The sequence below is a fragment of the Mustela nigripes genome, chromosome 14, assembly GCF_022355385.1.
Source record: "Mustela nigripes isolate SB6536 chromosome 14, MUSNIG.SB6536, whole genome shotgun sequence".
NCBI classification, from domain to species: Eukaryota; Metazoa; Chordata; class Mammalia; order Carnivora; family Mustelidae; genus Mustela; species Mustela nigripes.
The window spans coordinates 76,071,448-76,096,224 of NC_081570.1; the positions used below are offsets into that span (position 1 = coordinate 76,071,448).

General features: G+C 41.9%; 1 protein-coding gene across 1 annotated transcript in view; it reads left to right on the forward strand.

Annotated features, from left to right (window-relative positions):
• LRRC8C (leucine rich repeat containing 8 VRAC subunit C) overlaps positions 1 to 24,493 on the forward strand; it is a 78,531-nt gene extending 54,038 nt beyond the window's left edge. Inside the window, exon 3 of the mRNA XM_059375343.1 lies at positions 17,933 to 24,493. Within this exon, the coding sequence (XP_059231326.1) occupies positions 17,933 to 20,206 (2,274 nt within the window). The 3' untranslated portion in view covers positions 20,207 to 24,493. The remainder of the gene's footprint in view (positions 1 to 17,932) is intronic.
• Positions 24,494 to 24,777: the final 284 nt, after the last annotated feature.

The window sequence follows — 24,777 nt, forward strand, 5'->3', positions numbered from 1 at the left end:
AGGCAGGCCGAGAGAGCCAGGGAAGTAGGCTCCCTGCTGAGCAGAGAGCCCGACACAGGACTTGATCCCAGGACCCTGAGATCATGACCTGAGCCAAAGGCAGAGGCTTAACCCACTGAGCCACCCAGGCACCCCATGTCTTTCGTCAAATTTGAATTTAGAGATGGAGAGTCAGAAACTCCTACTTAGATTAACCTCATGTTTTAGGTGAGACTCAGAATTTTGATGAAAGAGCAGATGGCCCCAGTGGGGAGGCTGAAAATGAAGCCCTGATCTAAGATCTGTTTTATAAAGTTTCTGTGTACCCTCATATCACCATTCTACTTTAGGTCTTTGAGGGATGTAAAACAGAAATCATCTGATGATGAAAATAATTTTAAAGAGCAACCTTTCCCACCTCTCTAGGATGGTGGTAGGTGCTGTAAGGGAAACACTCTTTCAAAGTCCTTGTTGCATCTAAGTAACTAAGTTCGGACTTCCTTGTTAACGCTGGTTTATTCAAACTGATACTTTTGGTCTTCCCTAGAACTTAACTCTTGTCATCTATCACCTTGACAATTTAATGTGCAGTGAATTCCTGGCCATGAGAATAATATATGAGTGCCTTTCACCTCATCCTCTTGAGTTTAACATGGGCATGAATTTAAATGCTTTTCTTAGATCATCTGGTGCCGTCCAGTGCCAGTTAATGAATGAAGAACATTTCCTTTTATCTTACTAGTATGGATTGTTATGATCATGTTACCTATTGATGGTTTACTAATGCATCTTTTCCCTCAAATAACATAGCACTGATAGACTTTAGGGGTGTGTGTGTGTGTGTGTGTGTGTGCGCGCGCGTGTGTGTGTTTCTATAAGAAGCAAATGAGATTTACCATATATTTAGTCTCTGTTGTTCATCCTGAGTTATAAGTCACCAAGACCTGTGTTTAAAGGCCTCTGTCAAGTAGGTTTGCCCTGATATGAAGGGCATGGTCTTGTGTTTCTAATCAGGGCACTGCACTTGGAGACCCTCTCTAGTCCTCTAATTCTATCAGCCAAATAGACCCACTAGTCCTCCTTTGTTTTCACTTGGTTTCTCTCGAAGTCCCCTCTTTCCCATTTCACTGAGGACACTGACAGCATCTGGGTCCTCTCATCCACACAGGGACTCTGAGGTAAACATTTGGCTAACACCAGGACTACATTTTAATTCTAAGGTTAGTAAATTTCTAGGTTATATCTGGAGTCTTCTGCTTAATATAAAGAGTGCTATTCTTTCTTCCTCCACTGTACTGTTTGTCTGTATAAACACTTGCATTTTTGTTATGTTTATAATTTCTGTTGTTTTGGAACACCTAGCCTTAGTATAGTTTAAAAAAAAAATAACCCAGTATTGTTTTGTGTTCATTTTTAAAAATATGTAATAAAACACTACCAACTAGAAGATACATACCAACGAGAAGATTTAACAAAAAATAGGATACCATTCAAAATAGCCACTATCACATGCAGAGGAATTAAGCTAGCCAAGAATGCACAGGAACTTCACAGAAAACTTTAAAATGTCTAGTGAATGACATATAAGACAATTCAAATTAATGGAGAAATATTATATGTCCTCAGATAGTACAGAATTGATATTGCAAAGAGTCCAGTCCCCACAAATTGTTTTATAAATTTAAAGCAATATTAATAAAATTCTAATTTGATTTTTTTTAGACACTTGATAAATTTATACCAACATTTATAAAACAAGTGCTCACTTAATAGTAGTGATGGGGAATAGAATGGCTTAAAGGAAGAAAAAGAAAGAAAGAGAGGAGGAATAGAGGAAGGAAGAGGCACTGTAGGAATGATAATTACTATGCACGGAGGAATATGGATAATTCAGCCCTCTATCCTTGAGCCTCCCCTCTCCCTGTCCCCCTCCACACACACCACCCCAACAATATGAACTAATTTATTTAATTATTCTTTATAGAGTCAAGTGCTCCATTTAAATCTTATCCTTTTTTTCAGTTATAAACTTCTTTTTTTTTTTTTTTTAAAGATTTTATTTAATTTGACAGAGAGAGAGAGAGAGGGAAGCAGGCTCCCTGCTGAGCAGAGAGCCCGATGTGGGACTCGATCCCAGGACCCTGAGATCATGACCTGAGCCAAAGGCAGCGGCTTAACCCACTGAGCCACCCAGGTGCCCCCAGTTATAAACTTCTAAATCTCTGTGCAAATATTTCCATTGTATTTTACAAGACTGGTGAGAGTCTTTGCACTGATACTTAAAGCTAAGGCTCTGTAGCTTTAAGTTCAAACATGTTAGCTTATGTTTTGGGATAATGATGTTAACTTTTACAATATAGGTGCTATATAGAGCACTTTACATTAACTGAAATTAAAATAAAAATTTAAAGGGGCCTGGGTGGCTAGTTGGGTGAGAGATGGCTTTTGGTTTCAGCTCAGGTCATGATTTCAGGGTCATGGGATCAAGCCCTGCATCGGCCTCCGTGGTCAGTCAGCATGGAGTCTGCTCGGAATTCTCTCTCTTCTCTCCCTTGGCCCCTCCCCTGCTTGTGTGTGCTCTCTCAAATAAATAAATCTTTAGAAAATAAAAACTTAATTTAAAAAAAGAAGAAAATAAAATGTAGGTGCTACATATTGGACTCAGAAATGCTTAATGCATGATGAGAAAATGTAGAGATACCTCCTTCTGGATCACTTTTGTGTATGACTATATTGGTTAGTCACTTAATTTTATATTTTTAGAAATTCTACACCATCAACCACAAGGCTTTTGTCTATTAAACGGACCATCAATTACATCATCATTTACCTTGTAAGAAGCCTCATGCTCACTGGAAATGCAAAACCTGAGTTGATTTTTATAATTTCCGCTACATCAAGTAAATTTAAAGAGAAAAGTAAAGTCTTTCCCCCAGATTTCAAACAGAAAATATGAACTCTCCCATAGATGGGTTTTTAGGTAAAACACATGGCTTTTCTGAACCTCGGTGTTATTAAATGAGCAGGATAGTCATTATCTTCATTTCACAATTTATTGTGAAAAAGTGGTGATAAAATAGAAATGTGTTATTTTTAGTCTCTTTAACTATATACTTCAAGTGCCTTCATCTGGTGCATTTCCTTATAGCCCAAAGTGTGATTAGCTGGGTTCTCTGCGAAGCAAATTGAGAAAGGTCTAAGATAAAGGCCAGATGCTCAATTCTTTTCTCTCCCAGAGCACCACACAGGAGCTTGGTAGACAAAGGACAGGACCAGTCAAAAGAACATTTGATGAAAGCCCAGCTCTGCCCCACCTAAAGTCACTATATCCATCTTTTGCTGAGTTAAGGCAGACCTCAGATAAGTCACAAGGCCTTCCTTTGCCTAAGCACTGAAGGCTATGTGATCTGGATGAAGAGGGGCTGAGGGGAGCTCAAAAAGCCTCAGTATCCTCTTTCCCTGCATTTAATGTCTGCCTGCCCAGAGCAAGAAAGGCAAGGAAGAGACTGAGGGGAGAAGGGAGGTTTAGGAGAGGGGAAGAGATTGCTGATTCACTGTAAAGCCAAGGGGAGAGCTTCTCTGGTCTACCTTCCCCAGGCACTCCTTGGATACGGTCTGCTTCCAAGAGAGAGGGGGCTCCAGACCCATCATATCACACCACCTTCAAGGAAGAAAAGAGACTTCAGAGTGGTGACCCCCAGGGGCACCTGGGTGGCTCAGTCATTAAGTGTCTGCCTTAGGTTCAGGTCATGGTCTCAGGGTCCTGGGATCCAGCCCTGCACCAGGTTCCCTGCTCAGCAGGAAGCCTGCTTCTCCCTCTGCCCCTGCTTGTGTTCCCTCTCTCGCCATGTTTCTCTGTCAAATAAATAAAATCTTTAAAAAAAAAAAAAAAAGTGGAGCACCTGGGTGGCTCAGTGGGTTAAAGCCTCTGCCTTCAGCCCAGGTCATGATCCCAGGGTCCTGGGATCGAGCCCCACATGAGGCTCTCTGCTCCACGGGGAACCTGCTTCTTCCTCTCTCTCTCTCCCCCTCTGCCTGCTTCTCTGCCTACCTGTGATTTCTCTCTCTCTGTCAAATAAATTAAATATTTTTAAACAATTTTAAAAAAATAAAAATTAAAAAAAAAAGTGACTCCCAAGGGAAGCTCTAAAGAAAGAATCCAAATGAACTAATCTTAAGAGCATGCCCATCTTAAGAGCACCAAGCCTCCCTACTTTTACTTTAATGCTACTGTCACTACTAGCCCCATTTCTCCTAGAAAGTAGGGAGGAACAAAGAAGAATCTTGCATTCTTCCCAGAGGTCAACTATCTAGATAAGTCAGAAAAATATCAGTAACTGAAATTCACCCTGCAAAGTAAAAGATATATTTACCTGGGAGATGTGGCATCTTTCTTATCCAAGTTAATGATATTTCTGGAGTCCAGATAGGTTAGCTTCCAAAAAGCATGATGATTTCCTACCATCCAACAAACCTAATGACTAAGAATTGCCATCTCTTGCTTTACCTGCTAGTCTTCCGTGACGTCATAACAAGGTATAGGAATTCTCTCATAAACGGTAACCTCTGTTCCTTCACATAAGATTGACCACAGCCTTGACATCATTCACTTGCTGAGTACTGTAGCAATTTTTCTTGGATTATTAGAGTAAATTTCTAAAATAAATGACCATTTTTTTAAAAAATCCCTCAGTATAATTTTTTTGTTTGTATGCTTGCATTGTTTAGAATTATGCATTTTTGTGCTGGTTTACAGCACTATTGTCTGGATAGCCCAGAGGATTTATGTTTCTCTTTGGACTCTTCCAATTTCTTTCATCTTAGTCCTGTTCACACATGTATCTGTGAACTACAGGATGTCCAGGGTAAGTCAGTTGATTGCAGAACTAGGATTTCAGTTCCTGGAGATTGTTTCAAAAAGATCTTTTCCTTCATTATTTCAAGAGCATAACTATAAATATTTTAAATTCCACAGGCAACTGAAACAAACTCTATTGTGAACTATTTACTGTAGTTTCCTAATGTTTACCCATAGTTTCTTTTAAATCCTCTAAATTCTCTCATGTGGTTTTGACTTTGAAATGCTTTCCACTTAAATCTTAAATTGCCAAGAATCAAATAATTCACTAGTCCACTTGGCTTAGGGAAAAATGCCATGAAGCAAAAATGGTTTTGAATCTGATCCACTCCCTCATTTTTTAATTTTTTCCCCCTAATTCCTTTTGCATCCTGGTGCAGCCAACCTCAAATGGAGAAGAAAACACAATGTAGACACCACTAAGATACAGGAAATGAGAGCATCCTTGATGACCGGAAAGTCTCAGACTCACCAAAGGTTTAAAAAATTAATATTTGGGGCACTGGGTGGCTCAGTCGGTTAAGTGACCAACTCTGGATTTTGGCTCAGGGTCATGAGATTAAGCTCTGCGTTGGGGCTCTGCGCTGGGCACAGAGTCTGCTTAGGATTCTCGCTCTCCTTCTCCCCGTCCCCCCACCACACTCACAAAATCGTACCCGTGCTCTCTCTAAAAATAGTCAATTAAAATAACACTTATAATGTGTAGTCGTCCTCACCCTTGAAAAGTCAGTGTATTTACAGTGGTAGGAGAATCCCCTTTATTAAGGGAAGTATCAAACGTAGATGTGATTCTAAGGCAGATGTGATGGTTTCTTTCTGACTGAGGAATAAATGGATGTTGCTTTCCAATTCTGGCCCCCTCTTCATGTATCTTAAATGAGTAACCACTCAGCTCCAGCTTTAGGAATCACAAGGCAGACATCATTTGGCAATTTGGAAGATGTGTGAAATGAATTGTTTCATCTCAGAGGAAGGTAGCTCGAACACATAAATTTCCAGATGTTCACTGGCATCCGATTTTATAAGTGTGCGTGCTTACCATTGTGGTTTGTTTCCCTTTGGTGGGAAAATGTGTTTGCTTATTCACCTTTTATTTATTGCATACCTAATTTGTACCAGGCAGTGTTAGTTAAAAGGATGGAGTCAATGTTTAGAGAGCTTGCTGGTCTAGGAGGTAAAATGATGAACAATCATCCTGCTTCCTTATCTGCTATGATAGGGGGCAACCAGGGCTTGAAAGACAGTTCAGGTTTTGTTTTTCTTGTTAAGATTTTATTTGAAAGAGAGCGTGGATGAACAAACTAGCAGTGGGAGGGACAGAGGGAGAGGCAGAAGCAGACTCCTGACGGAGCAGGGAGCCCGACTACTGGGGGGCTCAATCCCAGAACCCTGGGATCATGACCTGAGCTGAAGGCAGCTGCCTAACCATTTAACCAACTGAGCCACCCAGGCTCCCTCTTCCTGTTCTGTTTAACTATATGTCCTTATTCTATATGGTAATAACTCCAGAAACTTTAACTTTTTCAGTGTTTAATTCTTCTCCCAGACTAATGGCATTCAAGTCCCTCGAGCACAGAAATTTCTGATAATACAGGACTGAGAAGAAGTGCTTGATGCCTGGGTTTTAGTCAGTACAGATGAACCCTATAGCAAGTGAACTATTGCTATACCTTACTACTGAGAGAACTCATGAATTCAAAAATACACATTTTAATCAATTCCTCTCTCCATTCCCTTGAATTTGGCTTTGAGCACATTGACTCTGCACATCAGAAGTGCCAAGGTATGACTTTTTTTCCTTCTTCTCCTTTTCCCGTTGCTGTCGAGGAAATGAGCCACCAACAAAAAGACATTTTACTCAGCCTTTGTGTTTGTTAATAAACACCTTAAAATTGGGCAGTTTGCTTAAGACTGGTGTTTTCTTCTCTCTCTTCCTTGTTACTCTCTGGCTATAGGTAGACTTCCTCCGTACAGTGTCTTATTACCTGTCCATCACATAAGATTTAAGCGCCATCCTTAAAGAGAAGGCAGATGCAATGCACACGGCACACAGTGAACCGCACACCTCGCAGTTATGTGTTCCCATTTCCCCTGGAGACAGGTGCTGGTTTGTGCTGGTGAGAGGGATGCCGGGTGTGGTGCTTGGAGATGTCTGTGTCTGTGCTTCGCGGTGACTGCCCCCAAATGTACACACAAATGTACACACACCAGCCTTGGAGAGTAGGAAGACATATGAATCAGACATTTGCTGAGAATGAACCCATTTTGGTGTTCACCACCCTAAAACCACCTTTCCTACTTTTTCAGTTCCTTCTCTTTCTCACCAAGATGTGTTTGTGTCTAAAATATTTCTACCGGTTAGCCCTGAAGTGAAATCTGCATTTTCAGAGTGAATCCTGTCACTGATGGAGGCAAATATTGTCTCTTGAGAATAGGTGCTTTCTTTATCTTCTAGCACCTTGTTTCTGGGAGAGTTAAATTTGTACATTAACTGATAACTTGGAGACATGAATGTTAACTTCCTTCCCTTGTATCTCTCCCTTCTCCCGGGAGAATTGAGTCTGCCTCAGAGAGAAAGAGCCACACTCCATCTTTCCCTTCTTTTCTCTGGCTCTTCCCATGCAACTCTTTGTTCCTGCCTCTGGACCCACGAGGTTCTGACCTTAACCCTCCCATAACCTATCCAAGTCCAGTAGCTTCAAGGTCCAAGTGAAGGTGCTCCAACCCCATGAAGCCTACCCCCTCACTCCAAGCCTGAGTGCTCATTGTACTTACCATACCATTCACTTGGTGTATACATGCCTCGTTTGCACCCCTGTGTGACTTTTCATGTGACTCTATGTCTCTCCAATAGAGCCGAAGTGCTTTTAGAAGAGTAAACCTTGGTTATGCCTCCTTGATTTTGCTATGATGCTTAACATAGAGTGGATATTCAAGAAGTTCTAGCTGAGGGGCGCCCCTGGGTGGCTCAGTAGGTTAAGCCTCTACCTTCGGCTCAGGTCATGATCCCAGGGTCCTGGGGATCAAGCCCCGCATTGGGCTCTCTGCTCAGCGGGGAGCCTACTTCCTCCCCTCTCTCTCTGCCTACTTGTGATCTCTGTCAAGTAAATAAATAAAATCTTTTAAAAAAAAAAAAAGAAGAAGAAGAAGTTCTAGCTGATAAAGCTGAAACTACTCTATCCTTAATATCTCTGAACAAGTCCTGGGAAAGAGGTCTTTAGGATCTGTTTCTTGCTAGGTCATTGTTGGTTTAGGAGAGGGGTTTTTGTTGTTGTTGTTGTTGTTGTTGTTGTTTTTAATGTCAGATTGGGGGCAAATCTAGATGATTAGCTGTGGGATAGAACCCTTTGGAATCAGCTGTATTTGAATCTATGGGGTGGGAAAAGGACAGGGTTTATCACTTTCATACTGGCCCATCTGCCTTTTTGTGGCTATCATCTACCTGATTGTAACTAGACCATAACCAAATTATCTGGGTGGCTCAGTCAGTTAAGCATCTGCCTTTGGCTCTGGTCCAAGTCCCGCCTCAGGCTCCTTGCTCAGCAGGGAGCCTACTTCTCCTGCTGCCTGCTGCTCTCTTGCTCTATCTCTCACTCTGACAAGTAAATAAAATCTTAAAAAAAATAAATAAATAAACCACTACCTCTTTAAAGAATCAACCCCAATCTAAAGAATATGCCTGGATCACAACTTAGCATGTTGAAATGACACCTGCCGTTTTATCATACGCAGCAAAGAAGTTCTCACTTCTTTTAGTGGTAATATAGTCATAACTGTGACTTAAAGTCTAGATGAGGGAAATAATCTTGGGGTTCTAATGTACAGAAAAAGAGTAATGGACTTAATTGTTAAGGTTGTAGGACAATACGTACTCTCGTGCTGTTGTTGGGAGACGCATAAAGAAATTCAGCCTTTGTGTGATAGAGAGAGGGATTCGGCATGACAGGTGTACCTTGTCTGGCACTGCCCAAGTAATGCTGATTCTTCATAGTCTTGAGACTAAATTTTCATATTAAAACACACACACACACACGCATGCACATACACACACACAGATTTTTCTTCTGGAAAAGATCCTAGAGCAAGTGTTGTACTTGAAAAACGCTTGCTTTGTTCAATGTAGGTAGCCACGATAAAGTGTAAGAGGAGATTTTTTTTAAATGCCTACATGGACTTGAAAACAAGAGAGCATTTCTGTGGAGCAGGAACGGACTACTGAGTGGGGCTGAGCTGAAGTGACTGCCGGGCTGTGAGCCAAGGACAGGCAGTAGCAGCCAGGGGTTGCGCTCCCGCCAGCAAGGGGAGCTAAAAATGCACGAAACAAGATAAGAGACCAGAGCCTGGTTACTGTTTGAAGCCAAAGGCCCCCACTCCCCAAAAGGAAGCTGAAAAGAATGACAAGTAACCGGGTGGTGGACTGGTGCTTCTGAGGAAACCGAGCCTCCCAACCAGGAGCAGAGGCAGCCTGCCTGCTATTTCCCAACCGGATCTGTGAGACCCTGACATGGGAGCAGAACAACCAGAACGCCATGATAAGAGCCAATGGTGGGTTGGGGGGCTGGGGGTTGGTGCAGGAAACCACAAAAGAGCACACAGGAGATGGTGGGAGACAATCTCCACCTCAGAACCAGCCTCCCACTGAGGGCACAGGAAGAAAACTACTCTCAGAGAAGGCTCTCAGCAAAATCAGCCGTTGGTCCATTGATTTACTTGAGACCAAACTACATTTTGAACCAAATAATGAAGTTCAAGTAAATATACTTACAGTGGTCAGAGAGATAAAAATATACCATTAAAAATTTGGGGAGCTGTGATGGAAGAGCAAATGGATAGAAAACATAGAAATAAAAAAAAGTCACTGAATTTAAAAATATGAAAAATAAGACTATGAATTCGGTAAGATTCTGGTGTTTACCCAGATTAAAATTAAATTAAAAAGCACCCACACCCATAGGTGATCCCTGAGAGGCTCTAACATCCATCTAATAGGAATGATGGGGGGAAAAAATGGAAGAAATGATAGAGCAAGTGTGTAAGCAATATTTAAGGGAATTTTGGTGAAGTTTTCCAGAACTGAAGAAAGTTGAGTCCTGAGCTACAGATATTGAGCAGGATTTATCCTTGTATATTCAAAATTAAAGTGAAATTGTAGAGGATCTGGGATTAAAGGCAAGATCTTAAAAGCTACCGTAGAGAAAGCTAGATTGCCCACTAAAGAACAAACTCGATCAGACAGCAGGCTTCCCAGCAGTGAAAATAAAGGCCAGAAGAAGATGGACTAGTGTTCTAAAGTGTAGAAAGGAAACTGCTGTCAAGAGAGAATTTTTTAGAATGAAAGCAATAGACACACATTCAGATACACAGGGCATATGAACTTTCAGTCCACAGACCCTTATTAAAATAATTATTAAGGAATTTACTTAGAGAAGATGCAGGAACGAAGAAAACTGATGAGCTCATGATTTCATAAATCTACAAATAACCTCAACCAACTATAGGTCGTTTTTTTTTTTAAATGTGTGTTTCAAGAAAAAACTGAAACAAAGCCCAAGAGCACAATGGGGTAGTTCACTGGGTAGTTCAAACATGCTTGGGGACAGGGTTGCAATACTGAGAACTTAAAATATGTTTTTAAGAAATTTTAGGTAGCTTCTTCCTAGAAATGCAGTCTACACCTTATTAACCAGGTGGGGCAGGATAGGAACTAGCTAGTGGTATGATCAGTGCAGCAGAAGGCAGGAAGAAGGAAAGGGATATATAAAAATAAAAAAAAAATACAGAAATAAGTCCAAATACTAGTAAATATCCAAATATGAGTGAACAAAATAATATAATGAGTTAAATTCACTATAAAAAGGGCGATTGGTTTGGATTTTTCTTTTTTTAAGATCCATAAGAGAGACACCTAAAAAATAAAACAAAATCACAGGCAGGTGCAAAGTCTGAAAGAACAATTTTTTTTTTAAAGCTGGTGGGGTATTGTTAATATTACATCTTATTTAACCCTGCCATCTTCAAGAATGTACTCTTTATCAAAACAAGGTCTACATCTGAGGGTTTTTTTGTTGTTGTTTTGTTTTGTTTTGTTTTTAAGATTTATTTATTTTGACAGAGAGAAATCACAAGTAGACAGAGAGGCAGCCAGAGAGAGAGAGGGAAGCAAGCTCCCTGCTGAGCAGAGAGCCCGATGCGGGACTCGATCCCAGGACCCTGAGATCATGACCCGAGCCGAAGGCAGCGGCTTAATCCACTGAGCCACCCAGGCGCCCCTACATCTGAGTTTTAAAACATGCATAAAAGTTGTAACCACTGCTACAAACAGGATACAGATCTCAATCGCCAAGACATTCTGGTGCCAAAACTTTGCTGAGAACCTCTGGTGACTGCCCATCGTTCTCTGGCCTGTTTTGTAGAATTCCATATAAAGTGAGACGATGTGTCATTTTTTGACATTGACATTGGTTTCAGTAGAAAAATTACCTAAATGCATCATTGAAATGTCATCTTTGAAAAGTTTTTAGTAAATTAATCCCCACACTAGGAATTCTTTGGTCCTCAAAATGAAATAGAGCCCTGTGTGCCAACGCATTAGGGTCTTCAGGACATAAAAGCTCAAGGTGGAGGAACAGTTCATATAGTGAGATTCCATGCATTTATATGTCATAGATATGCAAATGCACAGATAGAGATCTGGAAGAGCGTCCACCAGACTCACCAGACTTTCTAAGGAATGGCACAAAGGTAGGAAAGGAGGAAAGAAGGACTCTACCATCTGTGTTAAAAAAAAAAAAAAAAAAAAAAGATTTATGATAGCAAATAATAAAAATATTTAGGCATAACATTAAGTGTCCTCAATCTATGTAAGGAAAGCTATAGAACACTCTTGGAAGTCTTAAAATTGAATGGGAACCAATGGAAACACACCGTGGAGAAGAGAATCAATGCCATAAAGATGTTAGTTCTTCCTAAACTAATTTATAAGTAATTTAATTCCAATAAAAATACCACCAAGGTGGTTTTTTCCCCCCTTCTGGGTCTAGGCAAGTTGATTATAAAGTTCATTGTGAAAGACGAGCAGGGGGTTGAGCAGTTATCACACTGATTGCTGATTAGTTGTCTTTCTCGCGTGCTGGACCTTGAAGACTTTATTGCTCTTGGTAACCCTAACATACTATCTGACATAGAGCGGAGAGGCCAAAATGCTTGCCTTCTCCGGAGGGCATGCGCAGAACGACTCCACTCTCCTGTTCTGCCCCTCCCATCAATGTCCTCTCTATCTCCGGAGTGTTAGAGATTAGCTGGCACTTACTTCTGTTGCTCTGTCTTTGTTATTTCAAGCAGCTTCTCTGAAGCTAAGTGGTTTGGTTTTGTTCTGTTTTGTTTTAACCTCTGCTCTTTGGTGTCTCATTCATGCAAATGTGATACTTCTTTGTTACCGCAGGTGGGTTCTGCTTTTCACCGCACTGCGCACTGCGGTTTCTGGAAATTGTCTAAATTAAGCAGATCTTGTTTTTACATTATCATAGTGGTTGTTATAATTCTAACAAAGTACTGAGACTCAAATAACTGTCATCAAAGCTGCCTCAAACAATCTAAGATGGAGGCATGATCACTAATGTTTTAAAATAGTGACAGCTACCACCCAAAGGCTTGACCGTGTGAGGCATTTCAATAGGTGATGTAGTACGCCCATATTCCGCTTAAAAATTCATCTCTTTGCTGGTATAAATTTGATAATTATGATCTGAATATTTTATTTCTTTTCCTAGATCTGAGCAGCATTTCAAGCATGGTTTGGAAGGGCCGTTTTCCTTTTTTAAGGCAGCTTGAATTTTTGCTCTCTCTCGAAAACACATCAAGTTTCATTTTTCCCCCCTAAACGCAGCTGTTATGTTATCTCAAAATAATTTACAAATGAGAATTTATGAGTCCAAATTCTACTGAGCCTATTTCTGCAAACCCTGAAACCCTTGGGTTCCTTTTTCAGAAGCATTACCTGGATATTAGCACAGTGATGGAAGAATTTTACCTGTATATTTTTATCCCTTTCGTTGTAAGGCCTTGAAAGAGCATTTTATACATGTTTGCCACCTAGGCATTAGCTGCTCCTTATGATCTAGACCGTGATGGATCCAGCCCCCGGACCCATGACCCTCTCCAAGTTCTACAGACTCCTGGAAGGATTTGGTTCTCTTGGTCCTCCTTCCTGCTGCCATGGAAACAGTTTAGATCATAGATTTTTACCATCGCAGGCAAATTCTCCCTGTCTGTACGGATTTAACCCAAGCATGAAAGTTTGTTCCTTTTTGTTGTGATTTTTATAAAATTAACTCACAAAAGCTCTGTGTGTGTGTGCATGTGTGTGTCTGTGTCTGTGTAGCAGATTTTACCAAAGTTTTGGGCAAGACTGAAATGTATTTATAGCTCAAAATAGAAATAATGAGTATGCACTCCAGCCTCCCACCATGTTGCCTGACCCATTTTCTTTGATTCCAGCCCCTCTCTGCTCTGCTGACTCACCTCCTCCCACCTCCAAGCCTGTTCAACCCAATATAGTGTAGGGTTGGCTCTCTTTGTTGCCATGGTGCATCTGACCTTTGCTCTCAGTGACTCACCTTCTTCTGGATACCTCCCTTCCCAGTTCCCAAACCAACTCGGGTATTTTCCTCAACACAGATGATTCTTATTCAAGAATTATTCTTATATTTGCCTTTAGGATAATAACTTTCTCACCTTGCTGTATTTTTGGATTGGATTCTCTGGTTTATCCTACTTTTCCATTTTTTTTCTCTCCCTCCAACCCCATTCTCCTTGCCCCTCCATCTCCCTTCACAAACACACATTGTAGCTACTGGTCTCAAGCCCTTTTCCTCCAAAGGCATTCTGAGGGTTTCCTCTGAATGAAAATGGTGGAATTCCTCTGCCTTGTGATGTGTGTGTGTATGATCTGATGAGGAGCGAGGGGTGTGGGGGGCGTGGATTTGTCCCTGCCCACCCCCCAGATGCTCTCCCTCAGTCCTGCACCAGCAGCCTAGAACCCTGAGGATCCATGTTGCTGCCTTTCCGTAAGGTTTGTTCGGTGCTCTAATCTTTAAAGGACTGATAAATGTACAGAGAAGTGAGGTATATAGGTTTAATTAACAAATTTCTCCAAAAAGCAGAAAAGAGGAAACAAAGAATTTCAAGTTCTTGCAAGATACTCTTTTTTACAAAGATACCACAAAGCACCCTGTGCCATTTGTTGTTGGGGTTGCGGCTGCTGTTTTAGGAAGCCTGGCTGCCTTACTTTTGTCTGTCTTTCCCTCTTATACCGTGCCTTCGAAAACACAGATCCTTCACCCAGTTCTCAATGCTACCATGTTCAGAAATACTGTGTCTCTTCAACATGGAGGAGGCAACTTCCTTCCACCATCCCGTGGCCATTTTACTGTTTAAATCCTCACGCTGAACCCACGTTGTTCCTTCTTGTAGTCCTGGATTAGGCAACCTACTGTCACATTTTGGGGGAGTTTACTCTGAGCTGCGTCTCTGCTGGAGGCTTCCGATGAGATGTTCTCTCAACTGCAGGAGCAGCTCTTGTCCTGAATTCCAGCATTTTTTCTACCCTGTGCTCACTTCAGAACAGTTAGCAGCTGCTGGAAAGCAGATCACTGTCCTTCCCCTCCTGCAATTGAAGAAGGCACATTTTAAAAATTGTCTTCATAAAGACTGAAAAAGAAATCTGGCATCAGAAGACTGAGAGGAACTTGGGGAGGTCAGCTCGGTCTCCCTCCCCTGCTCTGGGCTGTTCTCTGTGAAGCCCTTGCAGCAGAAGCTCGGTGAGATGAGAAGACGTGTGGAGGCGTCGAAGAACACTAGGCTGTAAACAGAAGACGGGTTTAAATTCCTGCTATGTGAACTTGGACAACTTACTGACATTCTCTGAACCTTAGCTGGTTTTTTCTTCTGTAGAATGGTGAGAATATGACCTGCCTCCCTCCTTAGCATGGCAGATGCTAGCCAATCGGGTGCCTTTATGCAGAATAGTAAAAAGTAGCCTCACCATGTAACCATAGATAGCCCCAAGAGGATGGGGCTTCCATCCCACTGAGGGGAGCCCAGCAGAAGCCCAGCCCACCCTTGTCTGTCCCATTTGCTTAGCTCCCTGGTGCAATGCCTATCCTGAAACCCTGTGCAAGCAATCTCCACAGGTCTATCATCTTCCTCCATTAGGAACAGCCTGGGGAAGTGCTGGGCAAGGGGCCAGGAACGGGGTCTGCCTGGCTGCTTGGCAGGGAGTTAGCACTTTAAGAAGGTGCCTGCCTTTTTACCTTCTGATCTCGCTTCCACAAACCAAGTCTTCCGTGTTTTTCTCACAACTAACAAGGCCATATGAATACAGTAGCTCGAAGGTGTCACTCTTGGGGAAAGTGCTCAGGGAAACACTCCCTTTCCCTGCTCATCTCTCACCATTACCTTCTGCTTACTACACAGACTGTAGGAGCATTAAATGAGACCAGGAGCAGGAATGCATTCAGAACATGACCCCAAAGGCCGAATTGCTTGTCTCTCTTCTACAGTCCTTAAGGGTAGTCTGCCATTTGTCTAGACGTCCTCCTGCTATTTTCTGTTCCAGGGGTTTCCAAGGTAGAGTACTTCAGCCCCCAGAAATGCAAAGGGTGTGCATTGAGATGTGAGATAAAAATGGAAACTCTATTCAGGCACACCTCATTTTATCACACTTCGCAGATACTGTGTTTTTCACAAATGGAAGAGTTGTGGCAACCCTGTGTCGAGCAGGTCTGTTGGCCCCATTTTTCCAACAGCATTTACTCGCTTCCTGTCTCAGTGTCACATTTTGGTAATTCTTCCAATGTTTTAAACTTCTTCATTATTCTATTTGCTCTGATGATCCATGACCAGTGATTATAAATTGCTGAAAGCTCAGATGGTGGTGGACATTTTTTTTTTAAAGATTTTATTTATTTATTTGACAGAGAGAGATCACAAGTAGGCAGAGAGGCAGGCAGAGAGAGAGGAGGAAGCAGGCTTCCTGCTGAGCAGAGAGCCTGATGTGGGACTCGATCCCAGGACCCTGAGATCATGACCTGAGCCGAAGGCAGCGGCTTAACCCACTGAGCCACCCAGGCACCCCGGACATTTTTTTAACATGACACCTCTTTGCCCTCTTAAGAGACTATAGTAGGGGTGCCTGGGTGGCTTAGCAGGTTAAAGGCTCTGCCTCCAGCTTGGGTCATGATCCCAGGGTTCTGGGATCGAGCCCCGCATCAAGCTCTCTGCTCAGCAGGGAGCCTGCTTCCCCTCCCTTCTCTCTCTGCCTGCTTCTCTGCCTACTTGTGATCTCTGTTTGTCAAATAAATAAATAAAATCTTTTAAAAAAAATAGACTATAGTATAGTGTAAATGTAATTCTTTCATGCCCTGGAAAACCAAAAAATTCATTTGACTCACTGTGTTGCAGTATTTGCTTTATTGTGGTAGTCTGGAACCGAACCTGCAGGATCTTTAAGGTATACCTGTATTTATTTTAAGCTTCAAAGGATTAAGGTTTTGTAATATTTCACATATGGCTCAACAGTGCTTTGTGGATATAATTATGAATAGACATACATATACTGAGTGGGCACGCACAATTTTTTCTCTGACAAGTGATAAAAATGCTTGAAGACTGGGGCACCTGGGTGGCTCAGTGGTTAATCCTCTGCCTTTGGCTCAGGTCATGGTCTCAGGGTCCTGGGATGGAGCCCCAAGTTGGGCTCTCTGCTCAGCAGGGAGCCTGCTTCCTCCTCTCTCTCTGCCTGCCTCTCTGCCTACTTGTGATCTCTCTATTAAATTTTTTTTTTTTTTTTTTTACAAAAATGCTTGAAGACCACTGTTCAGTTCGCATACCTCTGTGGCCACCAGATTCTAGAAATGCAGTCACATGTGTGATTTCTTCCTTACATCTCCTGACTGACATAGTAAATAATTGCTTCCCACTTTATCTTCTTGGACAAAGCTTTTGTAACTCTTGTAGTGAGACAACTTCTCTTCCCCTTAACCTCATTCTTTCATTTTTATTTGCATAGGATCTTGAAGAAGTAAGCTCTTTTCCTGTAACATAATTTGCACATGCTGATTTATTATGATAAAGTCAAATTGGCATCTTTTTGGGTTAAATTTAGAAATGTGGTACAATAAAATAAAAATGTGGGCTCTGGGTCCAGGTGGCCTGAGTACGACGACAGTTGCAAGTGACTTAACTTCTCTGTGCCTTGGTCTCCTCAGTGGTGAGACTGTTCCTCCCAGTTGATTCAAACAGTATTTTGCCTCCTGCTCCCTCATCTGCAAGAAGATGCCCTCTTTCTTACCCAAATCACAATGGTAGGAGACTCCTGGACATTATCAGGGCTTACTGGTTTTGTTTTGTTCCCCCCCCCCCCCCCAAAATTATGATATTGGTAGTCAGATTAAAGTTTTCAATGTAATGTCTTGTGTGAAAAGCCAGCAAGTTTAAACCTAATTGTTTTACTATGGAGTGCTTCTTATTCTTTCATACCTCTCTTCAGAGAGATGAAATGGTCTTTATAAAAGCTTAGTGAATTATGAAGACCATTTGCATCCATCTATGCATGCAATCCAGGATATGGGTAGAAAGTAAAGGGGAGAGGATCAAGACAGGAATTTCTTCCACATTTCCTCCTGCCAATCCTGTTAATTCCAATACACAACCCCATCTAATCCGGGGAGCCATCCAGTCTGATAAGGGGATATAATTCCCACACCAATGACTGATTCTCCCAGGCTCCAGGAAGAGAAGAAATGCAAAATTTTTAAACACACAAATGTTCTCTAAATACTTTGTTGTAAGTTCTTCTGTGGCCTAAGAAAACCACTGTGTTCTATGTCATAACTTAGACCTGACGAGCAAAGTCAAATAATTCATTTTCCCGGCACGTGGGCAGGGAATGAAATCCTGGTGCCGGGATCGAACATTGTATTCTCCAGGCAGAGGAAATGGACGTTTATTGGATGTTATTGCTGCTGTCTTCACACTAATGACATTATCAGAGCTCTTTGAATAATATAATTTGAAAAGATTACTTGTGTGTTTCAGGTCATGCAAGACAAGATCATCTGCCTTCCGAAAAGGGTCCAGCCTTCTCAGGATCACTCTTCCGTGTCTAATGTCTCTCAGGCAGTTGCCAGCACCACCCCGCTGCCTCCCCCTAAGCCATCGCCTACCAGCCCCGCCACCGTGGAGATGAAAGGACTCAAGACAGACCTGGACCTCCAGCAGTACAGTTTCATAAACCAGATGTGTTACGAGCGAGCCCTCCACTGGTATGCCAAGTATTTTCCTTACCTAGTCCTCATCCATACCCTGGTCTTCATGCTCTGCAGCAACTTTTGGTTCAAGTTCCCCGGCTCCAGTTCCAAAATAGAGCATTTCATCTCTATCCTGGGGAAGTGTTTTGACTCCCCTTGGACCACACGGGCTTTATCAGAAGTGTCTGGGGAGGATTCAGAGGAAAAGGACAACAGGAAGAACAACATGAGCAGGTCCAACACCATCCAGTCTGGTCCGGAAGGCAGCTTGGTCAACTCTCAGTCATTAAAGTCCATCCCTGAGAAGTTCGTGGTTGACAAGTCCACAGCGGGGGCCCTGGATAAGAAGGAAGGTGAGCAAGCGAAGGCCTTGTTTGAGAAGGTGAAGAAGTTCAGGCTGCATGTCGAAGAAGGCGATATACTCTATGCCATGTATGTTCGCCAGACGGTGCTGAAGGTCATAAAATTCCTCATCATCATCGCGTACAACAGCGCCCTGGTTTCCAAAGTTCAGTTTACCGTGGACTGCAATGTTGACATTCAGGACATGACCGGATATAAAAATTTTTCTTGTAATCACACCATGGCCCACTTGTTCTCAAAACTGTCCTTTTGCTACTTGTGTTTTGTAAGCATCTACGGACTGACGTGCCTTTACACCTTATACTGGCTGTTCTACCGTTCTCTACGGGAATACTCTTTCGAGTATGTCCGCCAGGAGACCGGCATTGACGACATTCCAGATGTGAAAAATGACTTTGCTTTCATGCTTCATATGATAGACCAGTATGACCCGCTGTATTCCAAGAGATTTGCCGTGTTCCTGTCTGAAGTGAGCGAGAACAAATTAAAGCAGCTGAACCTAAATAACGAGTGGACTCCCGATAAATTGAGGCAGAAGCTGCAGATGAATGCCCATAACCGGCTGGAACTCCCTCTCATCATGCTCTCTGGCCTTCCGGACACTGTCTTTGAGATCACAGAGCTGCAGTCTCTAAAACTTGAAATCATCAAGAATGTGATGATCCCAGCCACCATCGCGCAGCTCGACAATCTCCAGGAGCTCTCACTCCACCAGTGCTCAGTCAAAATCCACAGTGCAGCACTCTCCTTCCTGAAGGAGAACCTCAAGGTCCTGAGCGTCAAGTTTGATGACATGAGGGAGTTGCCCCCCTGGATGTACGGGCTCCGGAATCTGGAAGAGCTCTATCTGGTCGGCTCTCTAAGTCATGATATCTCCAAAAACGTCACCCTTGAGTCTCTGCGGGATCTCAAAAGCCTTAAAATTCTCTCTATCAAAAGCAACGTTTCCAAGATCCCGCAGGCCGTGGTGGACGTGGCCAGCCATCTCCAGAAGATGTGCATCCATAACGACGGCAGCAAGCTGGTGATGCTCAACAACTTGAAGAAGATGACCAACCTGACGGAGCTGGAGCTGGTCCACTGTGACCTGGAGCGCATTCCCCATGCCGTGTTCAGTCTGCTCAGCCTCCAGGAACTGGACCTCAAAGAGAATAATCTGAAGTCCATAGAGGAAATCGTTAGCTTCCAGCACTTGAGAAAGCTGACGGTGCTCAAACTGTGGCACAACAGCATCACGTACATCCCAGAGCACATCAAGAAGCTCACCAGCCTGGAGCGCCTGGCCTTCAGTCACAACAAAATAGAGGTGCTGCCTTCCCACCTCTTCCTGTGTAACAAAATCCGGTATTTGGACTTGTCCTACAATGACATCCGGTTCATCCCGCCCGAAATCGGAGTTCTGCAGAGTTTACAGTACTTCTCCATCACGTGTAACAAAGTAGAGAGCCTTCCCGATGAACTCTACTTCTGCAAGAAACTGAAAACCCTGAAGATAGGGAAAAACAGCCTCTCGGTACTTTCACCGAAAATCGGGAATTTGTTATTTCTTTCCTACTTAGACGTTAAAGGCAATCACTTTGAAATCCTCCCTCCAGAACTGGGAGACTGCCGAGCCCTGAAGAGAGCTGGGTTGGTTGTGGAAGACGCTCTGTTTGAAACTCTGCCTTCGGACGTCCGGGAGCAAATGAAAGCGGAATAACTTCTTTTTCTTTAAAGCTTCACTGAACCGTGCTTCTACCAAATACAGTATAAATAATTAGGTAGTCTTAATGCCTTTCCTATTTTATTTTTTTTTCTTTTTCACACAACACAAAATGTACACAGAGATTGAGTAAGGAGTCTGTATTTTTTAATAAAAATTTAATTGTATTTTTTCAATATTAATATTTTAAAGTTTTATTTGTCCTGGAACCTAATGTATCTATTATTGTTTTCTACTGACAGAAACAGGTGGTTCCATCTGGGGGGTTTTTTTGTGTGTTTCATTTCATTCTCGTGAAAGGGAGGGAATTTTAAGTTGCATGCTTTTTGGTCTTTTTTAAAAACATATTTTGCCAAGGTGATTATTTTGCTTGTTTACACCTGTCCAGGGTCCTTATATTTGTTTTCCTTGTGTGTGTACCAAGGAGTCTGTACTAGTCATCGTCCTACTGACTGCATTCTGCACTGGCCAAGTCCTCCGTCCTACAGAAGACTCTCCTCTGGAGGGTAAATTCACAGAAGTGCATTGCCACAGACCATTGTTTTCAAAATTTCTCCTCATCTCCAGCAGAACCCCACTTGTGCTATTTCCTCTACTTGACGATCCATGTGATCGTTAGGCTGGGATTTTGTTACGTGAGTGAAGACAGTAATCTCTTCCATGCTGAGCTGATCTGAATTGGTCATTTCCCATCTTATAACTGATTTGCGTTCTCACCAACATTTTAAAAATATCGTTTAAAAACAAAGTACAGGGGCTCTCCTCCCCCCATCTCACCCCCGCCCTCCATCTGAATATTGCTATGTAGTACTGGTGAACCACCTTAGAGAAGCTAAATTTATTTTAATTAAAATAGGTAATTAAATTTAAAAATCAGAATCAGAAGCCTGGTTTTTTAGTAATGTAATAATCTTTGATATCTTGATATGTGGGTACATCAGATGGAAAAAATATTCCCCGCTGAAGCACTCTTTGATAGAGCTGGGGCCCTGTAGCCAGGTGTGCTGGTGGCCCCAGGTGGCCCCAGGTGGCCGGCCACCGCTTCCCATTCTGCCTGCTCCACCGAATAACCCACATCCCCATAAACTGAGCTCCCGTAACCCTGCCCATGCTGTGGATGCGAGTGTTGCAGACACAGGAACTCCTTCTGCTTTTTGGCTTAAAATAAGCATCTCATCTAAAATGGTCCTGTTACTTTTTTTTTTTTTTTTAAGGGTAAACAAATTGCTAAGTGGATGTCACCTAGAAAATAATTTTTGCTTGATGGTCAGCAGGGCTTTTCCTTATCTTTGTATTTAATCCAACCTAGTAGATGCATCTTGGGCAAAATCTGTTCCTGATTCTTCTGCTGTGTATAACAGGAAAATGAAAACACTTTTTGTGCCCTCAATCCAAGACTGGTATTGCTGATTGTGGGAATTTTGTTTTATGTAATAAATTGACACTTGACTGTTTTCAGAACTCTAGTCTCACCTAGGAGAGTTTTGTGACTTAACAATGAAAGGAACTAGGAAGATGATTTGGGGTTTCAAACTAACTGCTTTTAAATTTTACGCCTTGATCCCAGTGACTTCACACAGTGCTGCTCCGAGTCACGTATAGAACACAACTTCTAGGAACTACACAGCAGACACACGTACCTCAGTCGTGTTTGAGATGCAAAGAGTTGTTATGGAGGGAAGATTTGGGAAAGAGATGCTTTTCATTTGTTTAATAATGAAATCAAGAAGTCTAGGATGCTTTATGACTTCTGCTCTTGTCCAAGTATCAGAACAGTGATTTTGTATAACTTATTTCCCACCTAGAATTGAAATGATATGTTTAAAAGAGTACATGGCTGTATTTCTTATGGGAGAGAATATTTGATTCCAGAACATAGTTAGGATCCTGATTAGGAACAATGTGTTGTATTTACAAACACAGACCTCTTTGTTTTAAGCAAACAAACTAAAAAGACTTGGAAGATTCTCCATGACTGAGTATGACAAAACCACCCTCTTGAAAGGTAAGCTTAAATAACTACTGGTAAAACACTGGGTGCACTACTTTTCTGGATAAAATTTATAGTTGTTTTCTATATCACCCTTCAAAAGGGATCTATTCAGGTTAAAAATCAATCGTGCTGACGTCTTTATCTAGTGTTAATTCATAATCTCACATGGGCTTCACAACTGAAGTAAGGGACTAGTAAGTAGTTTTATCACTTGTAATAATTTGCTCCCAATTCTAAAAGACTCTGATTTGCTTGCTTAATGATGTCACAGGCTGACCCCTAACCTAAATTCTAAATAACAGTCCATAAATCAGTATTGTTCTGTGACTTTATGCTTTAATGAAGAAGGAAAATTCATAGATGTTTCTATTGGATTTTATAAAAACTCCAAAGTCTCAAACTTCATCTGGAGTCTCAGTTTTCTGACTCTGGCCCTTTTTAATGTCATGAGTTTTGGTTCACATTTATAAGCAAAAAGTATTCAATTGCATTTAGCCTTTAAATGGGAAACTCAGGTAAATGAACTGCTGACTTTTTTAAAGTCCTTTAATGCATCAACTCAGTGTAAAAGGGGTATTTACTAAATCCCTTTCTGTATTTTACAAGTGCTCTTGCTAAAAAGGAACAACTAGCTCTATTTCTCCAACCTCTATAGGATTCATGAGAAACTGCTTCTGTCAGTGGAAAAGCACCATAGGTGCTCACCACGCCTATGGCTGCTGGAAGCCCATGATGGACACGCTTTCTGGTCGGTTTTTATGGTTAAGCGCAGAACAGGTATCTGTCTGGTGAGGGTCTGCTTGAAGCAGAGCATAGAAGTATATCCCAGTGGAACTCCCCTAAGAAGATCACACCTCAGAAAACTAGTTATGTGATAGGTTCTTGTTTCGTTGTTTTTTGTTCTTTTAACACTCTTAACATAAGTGTTCTTGATACAGTGAAACAATTGTAGATTTTTCTTGTTCACCCAACAAGAAAAATGCCATTACATTTCCCCCGAAGCTGCTGTAAAAAGTTCCAACAACTTACATGGCATCCCGTTTGGCAGGAAGGCCTGGAAAGTCGCCTTCTAGGAGTATTTCATCCATTCAGAGGTGCCCCCCTATCTGCCTCTCAAGCCATCTTCTTAGAGAGGGTCTGAAACAAGCTAGCATCTTTCTCAGGCTACATGGGATGAGGAAGGTCCAAGTTCTTGCAATATGCTGTTTTATGATTTCTGATATTAAGAAAAAAGAAGAGAGAGTCTTTATTTCTCTTCTTACTATCTCCCCCAAGAGGATTTTTTTGCTGTTGTTTATTTTTCCAAGTCTATCATTAAAAAAAAAAAAAAAAAGTCCATTTTTAAGTAGTTTATTCTACTCTCTAATTTCCTACCAAATACCTGATCAATAGTAATGCTATACTTCAACAGTGGACATCCATGATCCATCGTGATGAAAATGGTCAGCAATACTTAGTAATGACTAGATAAGATAAATTTTCATATAATTATGATTTGTGTTCTCCCGTTAATTCTGAATGTGATAATGCTCGTCAATGCAGTTGACATTTTTGGTAGGATCTCAGTAACTCACAGTAAGGCCCCACGGTAACCTTAAGTTAGTAAAACAAGTAAACGAAACAGCACAGTTATGAGTGAGGGAATGCCTCAAGGGTCTGTAAGAGATTCTCATCCTTTCTTGTCAAATCAGACACATTGTAAGAAAACTTGGACAGTCTCGACCAGACCTGCCATTGATTTTTCAGATTTTGGCCTCAGTGACATGCTTTGGATACAATTTCACGGCAGCCTTTCAAACGAGGTGTTCCCACTCATTGCGTCTTCCCAGAGCCATGCAGGACAAAGGTAACATCCTGAGGTTCATTCTGGGGAGAGGGAAGAATATCCTGCCACCCCAGGGAATTTTTTCTTTATCAGAAGACTGTGAAAAGGGGTTCTTTGAACAACTTGTTGGCCATGTGAAGTAACAGTTCCTATGCATGGTTTTTAATGTAGTTGCCCTCTCCTGAATACAAGTCCCTCTCCAACCTGATTCTGCCTCTTGAATGAATATTTTTACTGGGTTGAAACGCAATGCCTTATGTGCTCCCCTCGTCGGTCTTCTGCCACTTGTTTTCTCCCACTGTGTTCAGACTGTGTCAAATGCTCTTAAAACCTCTAAGACTGTCCAGAAAATGCTTGAAAGTTGATTCATTGTAGTGCAAATTCCCAATAAAATGTCTTCATGTTATTTGGTTATGTAGTAGTACACAGGAACAGAAAATAAATAAAGTCATTTTTGTTATTTAAAGTTGAGATTTGTCCCTTCTTGGATTACAGAAGTCATGTTTATCCTTTGCATTTCTCCCAGACGTTTGCATGTGCCCTTGCGAAGGCTCTCTGGGCTGCGCAGGAAACTAGCCCACGTGCCTTCTTTCACTTCATGTCGAGCTAGTTTCTGCAACCGTGACTAATTATTTCCTCCCTTAATTCCGTGAACTGCCACATCTACCTCAGGTGCCCCTGGAGTTCCGTTTGAGTAATTAGCGCTCAAATATGTAGTCTGGAGGGCAATGGCGCTGCCTTTGCCAGATC